We start from the raw sequence: 18,638 nt of genomic DNA on the forward strand, positions 1-18,638 counted from the left end.
TGAGGGGGAAGGTTGTCTATGCCAGGTGCGTTCCTTAGATCTGAGATCCTGTTTTATCTTTTTTTTAGTTCGTTGGTATACCATGGTTTATCTGTGTCTGAGCTGGGGATTTCTTTATAGGTCATAGGGCAGAGTTCATCGGCTATAGTGTTGGTGATGTTCCAGGAGTGCAAAGCTGCATCTGGGTTGGAGAGGTCAAGGTTCATAGCTGCTTTATCAAATGCTAGAGTAAGGATCTCAGAGGAGCAGGATTTATGGAAAGAGTTTTCTTCTGTTTTTGTGAGGCCATGGCGAGGGTGTTTAGAGAAATAAGGGCATTGATAATGAAGTGGTCGGACCAGGGGATGGGGGAAGCTATAGGGCTGTTAGGTGCTAAAATGTGGGAATTAAAATGCGTGGAGGCTCGGGTATCGATGTGCAGGGCCCTGGTCTCTCTGGTTCTTTCCTTCCTTCAGAATGGGCTCTCTAAAGGGTTGTCTTTCAACTCCTTGCGGGTTCAGGTTTTGGCTCTCGGCTCCCTCTTGGGCAGGCTTAATTGTTACTCGGTGGCCGCCCATCCGGATGTAGTTTGATTTCTTATGGTCAGGGCTACTTGCCCGTCTTGGAATCTTGGTCAGGGCTACTTGCCCGTCTTGGAATCTTAACCTGGTCTTACGGGTTCTCTGTGTGGCACCTTTTGAACCCCTCTGGGCCACGCTCATGGACCTCACGCTTTAGACTGTATTCCTTGTGGCTATTTGCTCAGCCAGGAGGGATTCCGAGCTGCAGGTTTTATCCTGCCGGGAGCCCTTCCTGCGATTCTCTGATTCGGGAGTTTCTCTAAATACGGTCCCTTCTTTTCTGCCAAAGTTAGTTTCCTCCTTTCATGTTAATCAATTGGTGGAGCTCCCTGCCTTTTCTCCAGAGGAGATTGCTGGCACGTCGGGTGCTGATCTCTGATGCTTGGATGTTGTCACGGGCCACCTTTGATGTCCCTGCCGAAGGGGTAGTCTCGCGTTGAACAGCCTTCCTTTCTAGTCCTCTTGATTCTGGAAGCCAATACCGCGGTCCTAGTAACATTGGACTTCTGTCTGTCCTCCTCTTAGGCCCCCAGAGCGTCCGTATGGTCTGGGCTTTAACCCAGGGAACTAATTGGTTCAAAGTCCCACTAAGTGCCCCCAGGTATAAACAAAAACCAGTTCACTGCCAGCGCATGTCAGTCTCTTTTATAAAGTTATCAGTAATAGTCTTTGGTGTCAGAAAACTCCCCTTTTTACAAAACTACCTCACCAGGCCTTCTCAGCCTAAATCACTGCTCTGCTGGGGAGTTTGCAAAACCCTCCCCTACTCCCCTCTGGGTGTGCAGCTGGAAGTGGTCTTCCCATACCAAACACACACAAAACACTTTGTGGCAGTGCTAAGAAAAAAACATTTCCTCCACTTTGAGTCCTCCCTTCCCCCGATCATGTCACTCACTCTGATTCCATGCTGGACATGGAGGATTCCTCCGTTAGCAGCTCCACGCCCATCTCCTCCTCTGTGCCAGAAGAACAGCTCTTCTCATACTCTCTCTCCCCCCTGGGCACACCCTCTTCCTCAACCAACATTGATTCAGCTGAATCTGACTCGTTACTCAAATCAGCTGTCAACTCACCTCTTCTTGGACCCATGATTCTTAGATGCTCAAGGAACCTGGGAGTTGTAATTTTTCTCCTGTCCTTAAACGCCCCCTGCTGTCCAACCCCGAGGTTGCTTTACTCCCTTTTTGTATACCTCTGCTTTTTCTGCCTTTGGGCAGGTTGTACCTCATTACAGTGTTAAGCGTGTTCTTCAGTACTTGCAGGTTACTAATGATTTCAGAGTCTCTGATCATCTTTGTTTTATGGAGTGGTCCTCATAAAGGTCAGAAGGCCTCTAAAGCCACCATTGCTCGCTGGCTAAAGGAGGTGATCGCATTGGCGTATCTGTGTCAGGGCCGGCCAGTTCCAGAGGGACTATAAGCCCATTCTCTGCATTCGCAGGCTACTTCTTGGGCAGAGAGCCAGTTGGTTTCTCCTCAGGAAATTTGCAGAGCGGCTACCTGGAAATCTATGTATACTTTTGCTCTGCATTATCGTCTTGACGTTCAGGTGCCAGTTTTTGGTTCTTTTAGCAGACGTGCTCCGAGCGGGACTGTCTCGGTCCCACCTAATTAAGGGAAGCTTTGGTACATTCTACTGTCTGGACTGATCTGGGTACCTACAGGGAAAGGAAAATTGGTTCTTACCTGCTAATTTTCGTTCCTGTAGTACCACGGATCAGTCCAGACTCCCTCCCGTATTTCTTTTGTCAGTCCCGCTCATAGTGTTTTCCTTTTCAGCTCTGGAGAATGCCTTCTTCCTTGCAGAACTTTGATGTAACATGATTGGCACCGAATGTATTTAACACGTAGACAAGAGCTGATTTTTCTTGCACTTTTCAGTGTTCTCATATTAGCCTTGTTGGTTTTGTTACTTGATCTTGTTCTGGTTTGATTTGAGTTTGTTTTTTCTGCTTTGATAACGCTTCTACTGAGGGGTGCTGGGTGAGTGCTGTCCTTATGAGATGCCCTTTCAGTTTTTCTCTCGCTCCATCTGCTGGACAGGAGGCTCAACCCACTGTCTGGACTGATCCGAAGTACTACAGGAACGAAAATTAGCAGGTAAGAACCAATTTTCCTATAAGATACTAAAACTGGTAAAAGTAACATGCTGTCTCTTTTTTTCCTGGCTCTATTTTCCCAGGGATGTATATGGACCGGCGGTGTGTGTATTACCGAACTCCACTGCTCGAGTCGGGCACCCTAGGGACCAAAGGCAATGTTCAGGTGGTCATCCCTTTCCTGACGGAGTCCTACAGTTCCAGCCAGGATCCACCAGAGAAGTCCATTCCTATCTGCACCCTGAAAAACTTCCCCAATGCCATTGAACACACACTGCAGGTTAGTGTTCATCAGAGGAAGTACTGTATGGATATTTGTGCATTCTTTCCACTATGGCACCCTGCATATAGCTTGTTGCTAGAAGTTTTGTTTTGTCAGTATAAATCTCTATGGTATCTGACATTCCCTGTACATGTCCAGATCAGTCCAGACTCCTGGGTTTTGCCTCGATGCTAGCAGATGGAGTCAGAGAAAGTTATACTGATGTTGCTACAGATGAGCGAGGGGTGGGTGACCCTTGATGGCATCTCGCTCTGAGGTTCCATGGAGGTGTATATCTGGTGGTCCAGATCCCTCATCCACCACGAGGCAGCATTGGTTCTGCTGGCAGCTCTGCATTTGGGGTCCCATCTGAGCAGGGAAGTATTGAATTTCTGTTTCCTAGCGTGTAGCCAGATGGACTCAGGACTAGTGGGTTATGTGTTCCTCTGCTAGCAGATGGGAGTCTGAGTAAGATTTCAAAGCTGACATCACCCTAGATAAACCCCTGCAGTGATCTCAGCTCCACAGCATCTCTCCGTCTTGTAGCAGATGCGGACACTATCTCCCACACTCGCGGTGTTTGGAAATTACAGCAAGAAGAAAAAATTACTTTAAAGAAGATTGAGCCCCGCTCTCCTGCGGTGATACCTAAGGGTCCCTCCCCCAGTTGAAAATTCCTGAGGTGATTTCCGATATCCCTTAGAGGTGTGCCTTGGTCTGGTAGCCGGTTCCCGGCGTGGACTTAGCCCCCAGAGTGGCTGAAAGGCAGCAGGTGCATAACAGAGCACGGTGGTGAAGGTAAAATCCTCTCCCCCTGCAGCTGGAGACAGTCTGGCACATAATCGGTAAGTGCCGAGACCAGGAAAGCAGAAAACTTTAAATTCAGGTTTCCGGTCTCCAGAGCTCGAATTGCCGTACCGATTCCTCCTTCTTCCGGCGAGGTAAAAAGGGAGCACCAATCGGGTTGAGCAGCCTTGGTAGGGCTAGGCACCGATCCAGTGCAAGGGTCCACGCAGGTGGAGTCCCTTGGGGGGGCCGTTGGCACCATCTTCCCTTCTTGACTGGTGGTACGCGCGGGACAGGCCAATGCGCCTAACTTGTGCGCGTCCAATACAACCGCTGAGGTTGTAAAATCTTCCAAGGCTCTATTCCCTGTACGCACCTGGATCAGTCCAGACCGTGGGTTGAGCCTCCTTTCCAGCAGGTGGAGACAGACCAAAACTGAAAGGGTATCCTATATGAGGCAGAGCTTACCCTGCAGCCCTTCAGTATTTGTCTGGCTCCAGCAGGTGGTTCAGCTCACCCTTGGGTCTCCTGACTTAGGCTAGTCAGGCTTCTTTTCTCTTCTTGGATCAAGCAAGTACTTATTCCTTAGGGATTTTGGTCTGATTTCTTTCTAAAAAATAAATAAATAGAGGTTTAATTTTTATTCTGTGCAGGAGATGGTCCCGTTTCCTGGCTCTTGACGGATTCAGGGGGGCTTTGCCCCCTTGTGCGCAGCATAGCCTGAGTCCGTGATTTCTTCCAGGTGTTGGGACCAAGGTTGGTGGTCCAGTCGTTCGTCTCTCCACCCCCCCCCCCCCCCCCCCCCTCTCTTCTGGCTGCCTAGGGAGCATAGTGCTCCACTTGTTGTGCTCATTTTGAGTTTAAAGTAAAAAATAAATAAAATAATAAAGAATTAAATTTTTGTTTTCCCTGTACGTACCAGGATCAGTCCAGACTGCTGGGTTATGCCTCCCTTCTAGCAGATGGAGTCAGAGAAAACTGAAAAGCACCACCCGCATAACCCGGGGTGCCACCTGTGATCCCTCCGTATTTTCTCTGACTCCAGCAGATTGAGAGGCATACCCTGCGGTCCTGATCTCTGTTTTCCTTGGGGCCATGCCCCACCAGGTTTGACCACCTTTTAAAAAAAAATACAAAAAATCTTATATAAAAGTTTGTACAGTACTGCTTCAGAGCCTGACTGGATCATTTAAAAAAAAAAAAAAAGAGGAAAATCAAAAGCACTTTTTTCTCTTCCCTATTTTGCTGAAGCAGGCATGGCAGGGCTTGGTCCTGTCTCTATTTCCCGGATTGTGTTTCAGTTTGGCCCGGTGAGAAGAGGGGGAGGATTTACCGGTGGGCCGGTCACTCTCCCCTTCTCTCAGATGTGCCGTTCCCCGCAGGCTGAGTTTCGTTTTTAAGAAAAAAATAAAAGGTTAAATAACTTATCTTTTTCTTCGGCCAGCGCTCCCGGGCCTCCGGAGGGGGTGGAGTTCTCCACCCGGCTGCAGACTATGCGGGGACGGCATGCAGCTCCGGCTCTCCCGCGAAGGCCTCTGCTCCCGGTGTCTCCCCAGGAGCAGAGGCAGGGGGGCAGGGGCCTAGCTTGCTCCCGATGAGTGCGGGAGCGGTGGCCATTTTGTCTGCCTGAGACGAAGATGCTGACGACTCGGAGAACGGAGGGGATCTCCCTCCCCCACTGTCCCTGCCGCACGGTTTGCCGGCCAAACCTGCTCCTTCCCCGGGTAAGGCCTTGGGGGGGGGGGGGGGGGCCTTAAAGCGACGGCAACCTTTTTCATCTAAATTATTACTGCATACAGCTTATTTAGAGGCCAGAGTCTGAGTGGGATCTTCAGTCTCCCCTCCCTGCAAAGATCCTGAGGGACTCAGGGGGGTAAGTTGCCTGATCCAGGATCCTTTCACCCTGGACGATAAGGAGATAATGTCACTCCAGTGGAAGGGGACGACCCAAGGTCCTACGCCTGTTCCATTGGAAGAACTGGACCATTTAATTTTGCATGTGCTGCAGGAGCTGGGAACTTCAGGATGGTGTCCCGTGTATTTACAAGTGTCTAGCAGTGGCCATCTACGCAGAAAACAGCATACACATCCTGTACTTCCTACCTAAATCCTTTAGGATTTTAGGTAGGAAGCTGAAATCCAGAACCTCCAGGGTGGCATTCTCTGAAATGCTTCCTGTTCCATGTGCAGGTCCCCCGAGGCAGGCAGAGCTCCAGAGTTTCAATGGGTGGATGAGACTGTGCAGGGAAGAGGGATTCAGCTTTGTAAGGAACTGGGGAAACTTTTGGGGAAGGGTGAGACTTTTCTGAAAGGATGGGCTCCACCTTAACCAGAGTGGAACCAAGCTGCTGGCACTAACTTTCAAAAAGGAGATGGAGCAGCTTTTAAATTAGAACAAGGGGGAAAGCCAACAGTCACTCAGCAGTGCATGGTTCAGAGAAATGTATCCTTGAAGGATATTTATTGATTTATTTGAGTTTTATATACCGTTATTCAGTAGAGCCATCATAACGGTTTACAAAGTGAACATTTTTCTTAGCAGTGTTGAAACATTATAGCAATTTGAGCATATACAGAAAAAAACATATCAAGTCCAATAGGTATTCTTAGGTTGGATGAGGAGGGTAAACATGTTTGGTTGGAGATTATAGCTGAGAGTTCATTTGATGGTTGGTATGGTCAGATGACTGAGGGTCAGTGAAGAGTTTGCGAAAGAAAAGAGTTTTTAGGTCTTTTTTGAATGTTTTTATGTTGTGTTGGGTTCTCAGGTTTTCAGGTAGTGTGTTCCAAAGTTTGGGGGAGGCAATGAAGAAGGCTCTTTCTCTTGTTGTTGCCAGATGCGCATCTTTGGTGGGGATGTTTAAGTAACTTGAGTTATTGGAGCTTAGGTTTCTTGAGGGGTTTTGAGGAGTTATGTTAAGAGTGTTTAGACCTTGATAATCATTGTTTAAAAGTTTGTGAATGATGGTCATTGTTTTGTAGGCAATACGTGCAGTAATAGGAAGCCAGTGAAGTGAGGTCAATATGGGTGTTGTGGTCACTTCTTTTTGTTCCTGTTAGGACTGTCAGCTGAGTTCTGCAGTATTTGTAGTGGTTTGAGAGTTGAAAAGGGTATTCCCATTAGTAAGGAGTTGCAATAGTCGAATGTGGAGAAAATGAGTAGTTGTAGGACTGGTTCTGAAATAAGGTTGAGAAATGGTTTCAGATGTCTTAGGGTTAGGAGTCTGTGGTATCCTTCTTTGGTTTTATTTGATATGTGGTTCTAATGAAACAGGAGAGTTAGGGCATCCCAACAGAGGTTCCATTAAAAGCAAACATACATATGCCTATATGTAAAAAAATCACCAAAGCTAATGATATCCGAATTATTCCAAACAACTGAAAAGCAGGTTGTTAATACAAAAAAAACACACTTTGAAATATCTGTATGCCAATGCCAGAAGTCTAAGAAGTAAGATGGGAGAGTTAGTGTATAGCAGCAAATAAGATTGACATAATTGGCATCACAGAGACTTGGTGAAAGGAGGATAACCAACAGGACAGTGCTATAACAGGGTACAAATTATATCGCAATGATAGGGAGGATCAACTTGGTGGGGGTGTGGCACTTTATGTCCGGGAGGGTATAGAGTCCAACAGGATAAAGATCATACAAGAGACTAAATGCTCAGTAGAGAATCTATATGGGTAGAAATCCCATGTGTGTTGGGTAAGAGTATAGTGATAGGAGTATATTACCGTCCACATGGACAAAATGGTCAGACAGATGATGAAATGCTAAAAGAAATCAGGGAAGCAAACCAATTGGCAGTGCAATAATAATGGGAGATTTCAATTACCCCAATATTGACTGGGTAAATGTAACATCAGGACTTGCTAGAGACATAAAGTTCCTGGATGTAATAAATGATTGCTTCATGGAGCAATTGGTTCAGGAACCAACATGAGAGCTATTTTAGATTTAATTCTTAGTGGAACACAGGATTTGGTGAGAGGTAACTGTGGTGGGGCCATTTGGCAACAGTGATCATAACCTGATCAAATTTAAACTAACTGGAAGATAAGTAAATCTACAGCTTTAACACTAAACTTTCAAAAGGGAAACTTTGATAAAATGAGGAAAATAGAAAAAAACTGAAAGGTGCAGCTGCAAAGGTTAAATGTTCAACAGGCTTGGACATTGTTTAAAAATACAATCCTAGAGGCGCAGCCCATATGTATTCCACGCATTAAGAAAGGTGGAAGGAAGGCAAAACGATTAGTCATGGTTAAAAGGTGAGGTGAAAGAGGCTATTTTAGCCAAAAAAAATCCTTCAAAAATTGGAAGAAGGATCCATCTGAAGAAAATAGGATAAAACATAAGCATTGTCAAGGTAAGTGTAAAACATTGATAAGACAGGCGAAGAGAGAATTTGAAATGAAGTTTGCCATAGAGGCAAAAACTCATAATAAAAACTTTTTAAAATATATCCAAAGCAAAAAACCTGTGAGGGAGTCGGTTGGACCATTAGATGACAGAGGGGTTAAAGGGGCTCTTAGGGAAGATAAGGCCATTGCAGAAAGACTAAATGAATTCTTTGCTTCAGTGTTTACTAATGAGGATGTTAAGGAGATATCAGTTCCGGAGATGGTTTTCTGATGAGTCTGAGTCAGACAAACTAAACGAAATCACTGTGAACCTGGAAGATGTAGTAGGCCAGATTGACAAACTAAAGAGTAGCAAATCACCTAACCTATCATTAAAATCATCCATTGTACCTGAAGACTGGAGGGTGGCCAATGTAACCCCAATATTTAAAAAAAGTCTCCAGGGACGATCCAGGTAACTATAGAGCCTGACTTTAGTGCCGGGAAAAATAGTGGAAACTATTCTCAAGATCAAAATCGTAGAGCATATAGAAAGACATGGTTTAATGGAACACAGTCAACATGGATTTACCCAAGGGAAGTCTTGCCTAACAAATCATTTTTTTGAAGGAGTTAATAAACATGTGGATAAAGGTGAACTGGTAGATGTAGTGTATTTGGATTTTCAGAAGGCGTTTGACAAAGTCCCTCATGAGAGGCTTCTATGAAAACTAAAAAGTCATGGGATAGGCGATGTCCTTTCGTGGATTACAAACTGGTTAAACAGGAAACAGAGTAGGATTAAATGGTCAATTTTCTCAGTGGAAAAGGGTAAGCAGTGGAGTGCCTCAGGGATCCGTACTTGGACCGGTGCTTTTCAATATATATATATAAATGATCTGGAAAGGAATACGACGAGTGAGGTTATCAGATTTGTGGATGATACAAAATTATTCAGAGTAGTTAAATCACAAGCAGACTGTAATATATTACAGGAGGACCTTGCAAGACTAGAAGATTGGGCATCCAAATGGCAGATGAAATTTAATGTGGACAAGTGCAAGGTGTTGCATATAGGAAAAATAACCCTTGCTATAGTTACACGATGTTAGGTTCCATATTAGGAACTACCACCCAGGAAAAAGATCTAGGCATCATAGTGGGTAATACTTTAAAATCGTCGGCTCAGTCTGCTGCAGCAGTCAAAAAGCAAACAAAATGTTAGGAATTATTAGGAAGGGAATGGTTAATAAAATGGAAAATGTCATAATGCCTCTATCGCTCCATGGTGAGACCGCACCTTGAATACTGTGTACAATTCTGGTCGCTGCATCTCAAAGATATAGTTGCGATGGAGAAGGTACAGAGAAGGGCATCCAAAATGATTAAAGGGGATGGAACAGCTCCCCTATGAGGAAAGGCTGAAGAGGTTAGGACTGTTCAGCTTGGAGAAGAGACGGCTCAGGGGGTAGATGTGACTTGGTTATTTATACTTTCGAATAGTGGAAGGAATAGGGGGCATTCCATGAAGTTAACAAGTAGCACATTTAAGACTAATTGGAGAAAATTCTTTTTCACTCGGCTTTATTGTGCGTTCTGGAATCTGTTGCCAGAGGATGTGGTTCGTGCAGTTATCCAAAAAAGGTTTGGATAAGTTCTTGGAGGAGAAGTCCAACGGCTATTAATCAAGCTTACTTAGGGAATAGCCACTGCTATTAATTGCATCAGTAGCATGGGATCTTCTTAGTGTTTGGGTAATTGCCAGGTTCTTGTGGCCTGGTTTGGCCTCTGGAAACAGGATGCTGGGCTTGATGGACCTTGGTCTGACCCAGCATGGCAATTTCTTATGCTCTTACCTGGATGACTGGTTAATCAAATGCCAATCCAAGCAAGGAGCCCTCGACGCTCTCAAACTCACTATCAATCTGCTACGCTCGTTGGGATTTCTCATCAATTACCAGAAATCCCATCTGAATCCATCTCACCTCCTTACCTTCATCGGGGCAGATTGGGACACCACAGTCACAAAGGCCTTCCTGCTCAACGACCGCGCAGACATACTCTCCAAACTGGCTATATCTTTGCGCACATACAAAACAGCCTCAGCCCATCAATTCCTCACTTTGCTGGGGTATATGGCTTCCAAGGTCCACATAACTCCAATGGCCAGGCTAGCCATGAGAATAACTCAATGGACTTTGAAATCTCAGTGGCTCCAAGCCACTCAACCTCTTTCATCCCAGATCCATGTAACCGACCAGCTGCATCTCTCGCTTCTCTGGTGGACAAACAAAGCCAACTTGCTAATAGATCTACACTTCCAGCAACCAGATCCTCAAGTGACCTTAACCACGGACGCATCCAACTTGGGTTGGGGAGCTCATGTGAACTACCTTTAAACTCAAGGTACTTGGAAACAACTTGAAGCAAAGTTTCGGATCAACTTCCTAGAGCTTTGAGCCATATGTTATGCTCTATATGTGTTCCAGGACTGCCTTTCACAAAAGACTGTTCTCATACATCCAGACAACACAGTTGCAATGTGGTACTTGAACAAACAGGGAGGCACAGGCTCTTACCTCCTCTGCCAAGAAGCTGCGCAGATCTGGGCCTGGGCCCTTGCACACTCCAATCATCTCTGGGCCACTTATCTGGCAGGCATACAGAACAAGGTAGCAGATCGCCTCAGTCGACTTTTCCATCCCAACGAGTGGTCTCTGGATCCCATTGTAACAAGCAAAATCTTCCAATGCTAGGGTCAACCAACCATCGACCTCTGCATCCGAACTGAATTCACAAAGTGGACAGATTCTGCTCCCTGCACAGGCAACAAAACACGTTAGCCATGGACGCCTTCACTCGCCCCTGGAACACAGGGCTACTAATATGCATATCCTCCAATACCACTAATAGCCAAAACTCTCGTTAAACTGCAACAGGATAGGGGATCAATGATACTCCTAGCCCCATACTGGCCTCGACAAGCATGGTTTCCTATGCTTCTCGACCTTTCTGAGAACCAATTAACCTGGGCACAGCGCCCAATCTCAAAACTCAGAACCAAGGCATGTTAAGCCATCCAAACCTTCAGACCCTATCCCTCACAGCCTGGATGTTGAAAGCCTGATCCTACAATCACTCAACCTTTCAACTAATGTCTCTCAAGTGCTTGTAGCTTCACGAAAGGATTTTCGTGTGGAAGGCTATCTAAGTGGAATAGATTCACCACGTGGTGCACTCAAAGGTATCTACCCCCTTTCCTGCCCCACTCCATTCCTATTAACTAACTCTGGCACCTTTCGGACTCTGGTCTCCAGACTTCCTCTGTGAGGGTACTCCTCAGTGCCATCTCAGCGTACCACAAAGGAAGTAGGGGATGCCCCAATAAAGGCGCAACCCCTTGTGAGTCAGTTTGAGGAGCCTGCTACAACTTAAGCCACCTCTACGGCCACCAGTTACCGAATGGGACCTAAACGTAGTACTTACAAGACTCATGCGCTCCTGTGATGTTAAATTTCTTACATGGAAAGTTCTTTTCTTAGTAGCCGTTACATCTGCTCAAAGGGTCAGTGAGTTACAAGCACTTGTCATATACTCAACCTATACAAGGGTCCGCCATGACAGTGGTCCTCCATACTCGCCCTAAATTCCTTCCCAAGGTGGTAACAGACTTTCACTTGAATCAGTCTATAGTCTTACCCACCTTTTTCCCAAGGCCTTACTCTCACCAGAGCAAGAGTTTCACACCTTGGACTGTAACGTGCACTTGCATTTTACCTAGACCGCACTGCAGTCCATAGGAAATCCACCCAACTGTTTCATTCAATAAAAACAAACCGGGAGTTGCAGTGGGCAAACAAACTCTCTCCAACTGGCTAGCAGACTGTATCAAATTCTGCTATGAGAAAGCAGGCCTTTCTCTTCAGGGACGAGTGAAGATGCACTAGGTAAGAGCAATGGCAACATCAGCAATGGCAAGTCCTACTGCTCTTCTTGTGACCTTGGGCAAGTCACTTTACCCTCATTGCCTCAGGTACAAACTTAGATTGTAAGCCCTCTAGGGATAGGGAAATACCTACAGTACCTGGATGTAATCCACTTTGAAGTTCTGAAAAAATGTGCAAAAAGCGGAATATAAATCTAAATAAAGAACAGTAGCACACTACCAATCAGTACCTATTACAGACATCTGTAAAGCTGAAACATGGAGCTCTCACCACACATTTGCAGCACATTACTGCCTGGACAAGGAAGGACGTCAAGACTGTGCCTTTGGCCAATCAGTATTGAAGAACTTATTTCCAGTATAATCCCAACTCCTTCCACATCCACCTGCTGTGATTTTCAGGCTGCCTCATTTTTCCTAACAGCACACCAGTTGTTGTGCCTGTTGCACAAGTTGTATGCTGTTGGTCCAATTTAAATGAGTCAGCCTGTAGCTTTCTAATCACCCACATGTGAGGACTTCCATCCTGTTTGTCCTGGGAGAAAGCAGAGTTGCTTACCTGTAACAGGTGTTCTCCCAGGACAGCAGGATGTAGTCCTCACGAAACCCACCTGCCACCCCACGGAGTTGGGTCCGCAACAGTTTTATTATTTTATTTTTTGCTCGCACCTTTTGCTACAAATGAGACTGAAGGGAAGACCCCCTGTGGCTACAGGGATTATGGCATGCTGGGAATGCTCAGTGTGCCGGTCAAAGTTCTAGACACTTTGACAAAAGTATTCTGTGACAGGGCTCCATCTGACATCACCCACATGTGAGGACTACATCCTGCTGCCTGGTAGAACTCCTGTTACAGGTAAGCAACTTTGCTTTTTCCTTAGTGTAGACAGATGGACTCAGCATCCCGCCCACGGCTGCCCCAGAGGAGGAGGACCCCTGAAAGCGAACCTTGAGACTAAACAAATACGGGTAAGCTGTTGCCTACCCCTAGTTCAAGACACCCACAGTTAGTCTGGTGTTGGCGTTAACTTAGTTGAGTGCATTGGTGGTCTCCAGTTTTGAAACTAGTTAAATCAGTTTAATCAAGTTGTTTATGCAAAGATATATATCCACAATGGCTTTTCGAGGAGGATACTGAGGAGCTGAGGTCACTACAGGGGTATATCTAGGGTGACATCAGCTTTGAAATCTGACTCAGTCTCCCATCTGCTAGCAGAGGAACACACAGCCCACTGGTCCTGAGTCCATCTGTCTACACTAAGGAAAACGAAATTCCCTGTACGTACCCGGATCAGTCCAGACCATGGATTGAGCCTGCTTTCCAGCAAGTGGAGACAGACCAAAACTGAAAGGGAATCCTGTATGAGGACAGAGCCTACCCTGTAGCCCTTCAGTATTTGTTTCCAGCAGGTGGAACAGCTCACCCTGTGGTTCCCTGTTAACTTCTACTTGTCCCTTCTGGGCGTTTTTTCCTTCTGTATGTCTATCGTGTTTGGATCAAGCAAGTATTTCTGAGTTATTGTTTAAAAAAAAAAAAGTGAACTCTGTGGATCCTTCACAGGAGACAGTCCCTGTCTCCTCACTCTTGCGGGGGCCTAGGGGAGCTTGGCCCCTTGTTTTATATAGCCTAGGCTCCCTTTTCCCGGTGATCCTCTGCTGCAGGGATGAAAATTGGTGATGCCAGTCACTCCCCCTGTTCAGCTACCTCTCTCCTTCTCTTCTGTACTGCTCTCCCTTCATTGGGATCCATGTTTTTGTAGCTGCTGACAGGGATCTTTTGGTTAAAAAAAAAAAAAAAAAAAAGACTAAATAAAAGGTGATTTTACCTAGAGGAGTCCCTGATAACATTAACAGAAGGCTCCTGCCTTCCGTACTTACTTTTGCAGCTTGAGAGAGTGAATTGAGAGCGTGCACAGTTCATTCTGTGCCTCCGCTCCTTCAGCAGCTCAGCTTTATCTTAGTGCTGTCCCTCCCCCACCCAGCAGCCATGCCATGATCTCAGATGTGTTTAGCATGCGGGGATTCCTCAGTCAGGCTTTCGCAGGAGGGGCTCTGTTCACACTGCCTACCGGGGTGGGGGGGGGGGAAGGTTCCTCAGAGGTCTCAGTGGCCCCCCTCGATTTGAGCCTACCCCCGAACCCCCCCCTAGAGGCAGGCAGTTGAACCTGCGGTTCCCTAGCTTTCTCTGTTTTCCACACTGTGGTGATTTCTTTCTTCTGATTGTTTCCAGGATCAAGCAAGTATTGATTCATTTCTATATATTAAAAATAAATAATTTGAGGGAAATCCAACTTCTTGTCTATGTGAGACTGCTCTGTCTCACAGCTCTTACAGGGCCCCAGGGGGGATTTTCCCCTTGAGTACTCAGCCTGGGACCCCTCTTCCCAGTGACCACTTGCCTGGCTTTAAAAGGCTGATACTGGTGGTCCAGTCACTTCCCCTTTTCGCGTCTGCCTCTGCTCTTTTAGCAGAGAGGCTCCCATTCCTCTGCTAGTTTATTTGGAAAAAAAAAAAGACCATCGGAGCCACAGCTTACCCACACTTTTCATTGCAGGCTCCAGCAAGGTAAGCAGCCGGGGAAGTGATTACTGGTGGTCCAGTCCCTCTCTTCACCCGTGTGTCTAAGCACTGTGTGGGGGGGGGAAATCTTTTTTGGTCAGCTGCAATCCAGGACCCCTGCCCACCTGAATCGCCGCGTTTTTGGCCAATTTCGTGTTCCCTGTACGTACCCGGATCAGTCCAGACACCTGGGTTTTGCCTCCGCACTAGCAGATGGAGACAGAGCAAGACCTGTCGGGCTCAGCCATATATAGCAGGGTGCCCCCTCACAGCCTCTGTCTTACTCTGTCTGCAGCAGATGGTGCAGAAGCCACAGCCTCTGGGATCCCTATGGGATAAAGTTTTCCTTTGTCGGTGTTAGTCAGGATCCTGGGAGTTTTGTGTTCTTTTGAGTGCTAAAAAAAACAAACCAAAAATTAGAGATTTTTGTTAGAAGTCAGTCCCTCGTCATGGGAGCCTCCCAGTCACCAGGGGGGTGGAAGGTTCTGAGGGTGTAACGTCTCTTTTTAGTCAGTAAGGAGGTCCAGACAACTGATCCGTAAAGATAGACTTTTATTGCCAGCAAGATGCAGCTAAGACAAAGGCTCAGTACAACTGCATGCCCCTCCCCTTCAGGAGCAGACTCTTATGCATTTTACAGTTCTTATCTTTTACACATGCGTTCTAAGCATTGCTGAGCAAGCATATTCCGGCTGAAGGGGCTACTGACCCCCTCCCTAGACACCCTGGAACTTTCGTGAAACTTCTCCCATGTTCTGCAGGAGAGGCTGCTGGGACTTGCAGTTCTTGAAAGGAATTCGCGAGTCTGCAGTAATACAGCCCATCACATAATACATCCATTGTTCTAATCTAGGTTACAGCAGTGAAAGCTTATCAGAGAATAAGAACAGCGAAGCCAAAAAAAATGAAAATGTGCAATGTGCTGACAGAGAGTTTCTCAATGTCCTAATTACAGCTGTATTGCAGACTGTAAGTAAACCCGTCATGAAGCAGGGAATTCTGGTACATGAAGTCCTTTGTCAGGTTGAAGCGTTCAGACCCCTTCATTCCCCCCTTTGATACTTATCATTCTTTATGAAAAGTATCACACCATTACAACGCAACTGTGGAGCTGAAAGAAACAGAAACAAGAAAAATTAGCAATTTGAGTTCTCAGGGGGCCCTAATTTCCCAAACAGTCCGATGGTTTCTTCACGGGTTTGAGACGGATGGGCCCTATTGGCTCCACCCCCCTTTGTAGCCCGAACTTGTCATGTATGGGAAGATGGCCCAGGATAAAACATGAGGATGGTTAAACAGGTTCTATAGGCTCAGAGGAATACATGTACAGTGACAGAAGCTGCGTGGCTGTTTTGCGTTCAGCAATGTCCTTCATCACCCGACGAAGGCGGTTTGAGCAAGAAAGGAATAATTCAGGGTCCTAAAAGACAAAACAGAATTAAACTGGCTAAGATAACAAACAAGTTCTTAAATCCACCGATCATGGAAAACCAACCACGGAATCCATTGGTCCAGTCCCAAGCACTATTCCACTGCTGGACAGGGACGTGTGCCATCTTGACCATGCGATCAGTGATGTCTTGGATAACCTTGTTTTGGTCATCTACCTGTAAACAACAATTGGAGAGGTTAAATGTTCCACAAACCCTCCTTCCTGGGCCAGAGGATAATCTAAAACCAATCTATTCTGGTACACTGCAGTCATAATTTTGGTATTTTGTTTTGCCCAGAGTTTAAGAGCGAAAGCAGTCGTTGGTGATGAGCTCCAGGACTGCCTGAAGCCTGATGATTCGATGCAATTAATACTGCTTGGAAGGGTTCCCGAGTTGCCCCTTTTTGCTGCTTCATCTGCTCTCTGATTTCCTTGACAATAGGGTTTGATTTCCTGGTGTGTGCTTTGCAATGCATTACAACCACCTTGCGAGGCAGCCAAACTGCGTCTAGTAATTCACGTACTTCTGATGCATTGTTCAATTGTTTTCCCTCTATAATGCTCCATGCACTTGAATTGTAAGGAAGGCATATTTAGAGTCTGTATAGATATTTACAGTTTGTCCTTCTGCCAACTGCAGAGCTCGAGTAAGGGCAATTAGTTCAGCTTTTGTGCAGACGTTCCTGGGGGAAGAGGTTGAGCCTCAACGATTTCATCTTCGGATACAACAGCATATCCAGCAGAACGTATCTCATGAATGATTTGGCTGCTCCCATCAGTGAATAAAGTCCAAGCTCCTTGCCAGGGTTGATCCCTCAGGTCTGGTCTACTGGAATGTATTGTAGTCATGACTTCTTCACAATCATGGGCAACTGGTTCAGGTGCCGGCATAAGAGTGGCCGGGTTCAAGTTTTTGCTGTCTTGTATTTGAATTTCAGGAGTTTCACATAACAGAGCTTGATACTTTACAAGACGTGAATTAGTCATCCATTTTGGCCCATGAGTTTCTAGTAGTCCTTGGATAGTATGAGGAGTTGTTACGTTCAAGGTTTGTCCAAAAGTTAATTTGACTGCTTCTGGAATTAGTAAGCATGCAGCCGCAATGCTTCGAAGACAACCTGGCCATCCTTTTGCAACATTGTCCATTCCTTTTGACAGATATGCAACAGGTCGTTCCTATGATTCTAGAGTTTGAGTCAATACCCCAATGGCCATTCCTTTCTTTTCATCGACGAATAGATGGAATGGTTTCATTACATCTGGCAATCCTAAAGCAGGTGGTTCAATTAAGGCTTCTTTTAATTGACGTAAGCTTGCTAGCTCGTGTCCTTCCCATTGAAAAGTTTGAGACTCTGATTCCTTACCCCGCAACTTGTCGTACAGGGGTTGGGCCATAACAGCATAGTTAGCAATCCACAGCCTACAATATCCTGCAGCTCCAAGGAACGCTCGGAGCTCTTTCTTGCAAGTGGGTACAGGTTGATCTCTTATAGAACTGGTGCGAGAAACTCCCAGACAACGGGTTCCTCCACGTATTTGGAAGCCTAAATACTCTACTTCCAATTCACAGATTTGCGCTTTCTTTTTACTTGCACGATACCCTTTTGAGTACAACGTCTTTAGCAGCTGAAGAGTGGATACCGCACATTCGAGGTACGTCTCTCGAAACAACAGAAGGTCATCCACGTATTGTATGACTGGCCCATACTTTACTTGATACATCTTTAAATCTTTTGCCAGTTGCTCACCGAACAGCGTAGGTGAGTGCCTAAACCCTTGAGGCAACCGTGTCCATGTGTACTGCTGCTTTACTCCAGTATCTGCATCTTCCCATGTGAAAGCAAAAATCTTTTGACATTCCTCCGCCACCGGGACGGAGAAGAAGGCATCTTTGAGATCAATGACACTGTACCACTTTGATGCAGGAGAGACTTGAGCCAAGATTGAATATGAATTTGGCACGAGGGCTACTAGATCTTCTACTTGACTATTCACTTTCCGTAGGTCTTGTACTGGTCGATAATCATCAGATCCAGGTTTCTTTACGGGCAACAAAGGGGTGTTCCAAGCAGATCGGATTCGTCGGAGAATGCCCAAGTCGTACAGTCTCTGCAGATGTATCTGGATTCCTTGCCTGGCCATATATGGAATGGGGTATTGAGGTTGATTAATCACCTGTGCATTCTGTTTCATCTCTATCCATATGGGGGTAGCGTCGATAGCTATTCCTCCCGGGTTCTGTTCGGACCATACTTGGGGTACACTATCCATCAGTTGTCTTCGTTTTTCGTTGAGGGGGGTGTTGTTTTCATATCGATGTTCGATGGTTCGTTCGACTATGGGAAGATGTAGTCTCCATTCTTCTTGGAGGGGACAGATGAGTATCACTGGATGGTCCCCGAAGGAGGCTTTAACTTCCCCTGTTGGTTGAAATCTCAATGTGGTCTGAGGCTTACACAGCAGGTTCCATTTGATAAGGGATACCATGGTCCCGCCTACTTGTATACTTCATTCTTTCTGCAGAGGGGCAGTGAGTACCTGACCTGAGGCACCCACTATAGAAACAGTCTCTTTCGTCGGGGGGGCCGATTGGTGCAGTCATGACAGATCGTTGGCCTCTGAGTCCAACAGGCCCCTGATTTTTGTTG

General features: G+C 46.1%; 1 protein-coding gene across 3 annotated transcripts in view; it reads left to right on the plus strand.

Annotated features, from left to right (window-relative positions):
* Window positions 1–18,638, plus strand: part of UBA1 (ubiquitin like modifier activating enzyme 1) — a 265,897-nt gene that overhangs the window by 157,043 nt on the left and 90,216 nt on the right. For all 3 annotated transcript variants that reach the window (XM_029610608.1, XM_029610599.1, XM_029610616.1), the window contains one exon: window positions 2,742–2,938. In XM_029610608.1, coding sequence (XP_029466468.1) covers window positions 2,742–2,938 — 197 coding nt within the window. The remainder of the gene's footprint in view (window positions 1–2,741; window positions 2,939–18,638) is intronic.

The sequence above is a fragment of the Rhinatrema bivittatum genome, chromosome 1 (genome assembly GCF_901001135.1).
Source record: "Rhinatrema bivittatum chromosome 1, aRhiBiv1.1, whole genome shotgun sequence".
Classification (NCBI taxonomy): Eukaryota; Metazoa; Chordata; class Amphibia; order Gymnophiona; family Rhinatrematidae; genus Rhinatrema; species Rhinatrema bivittatum.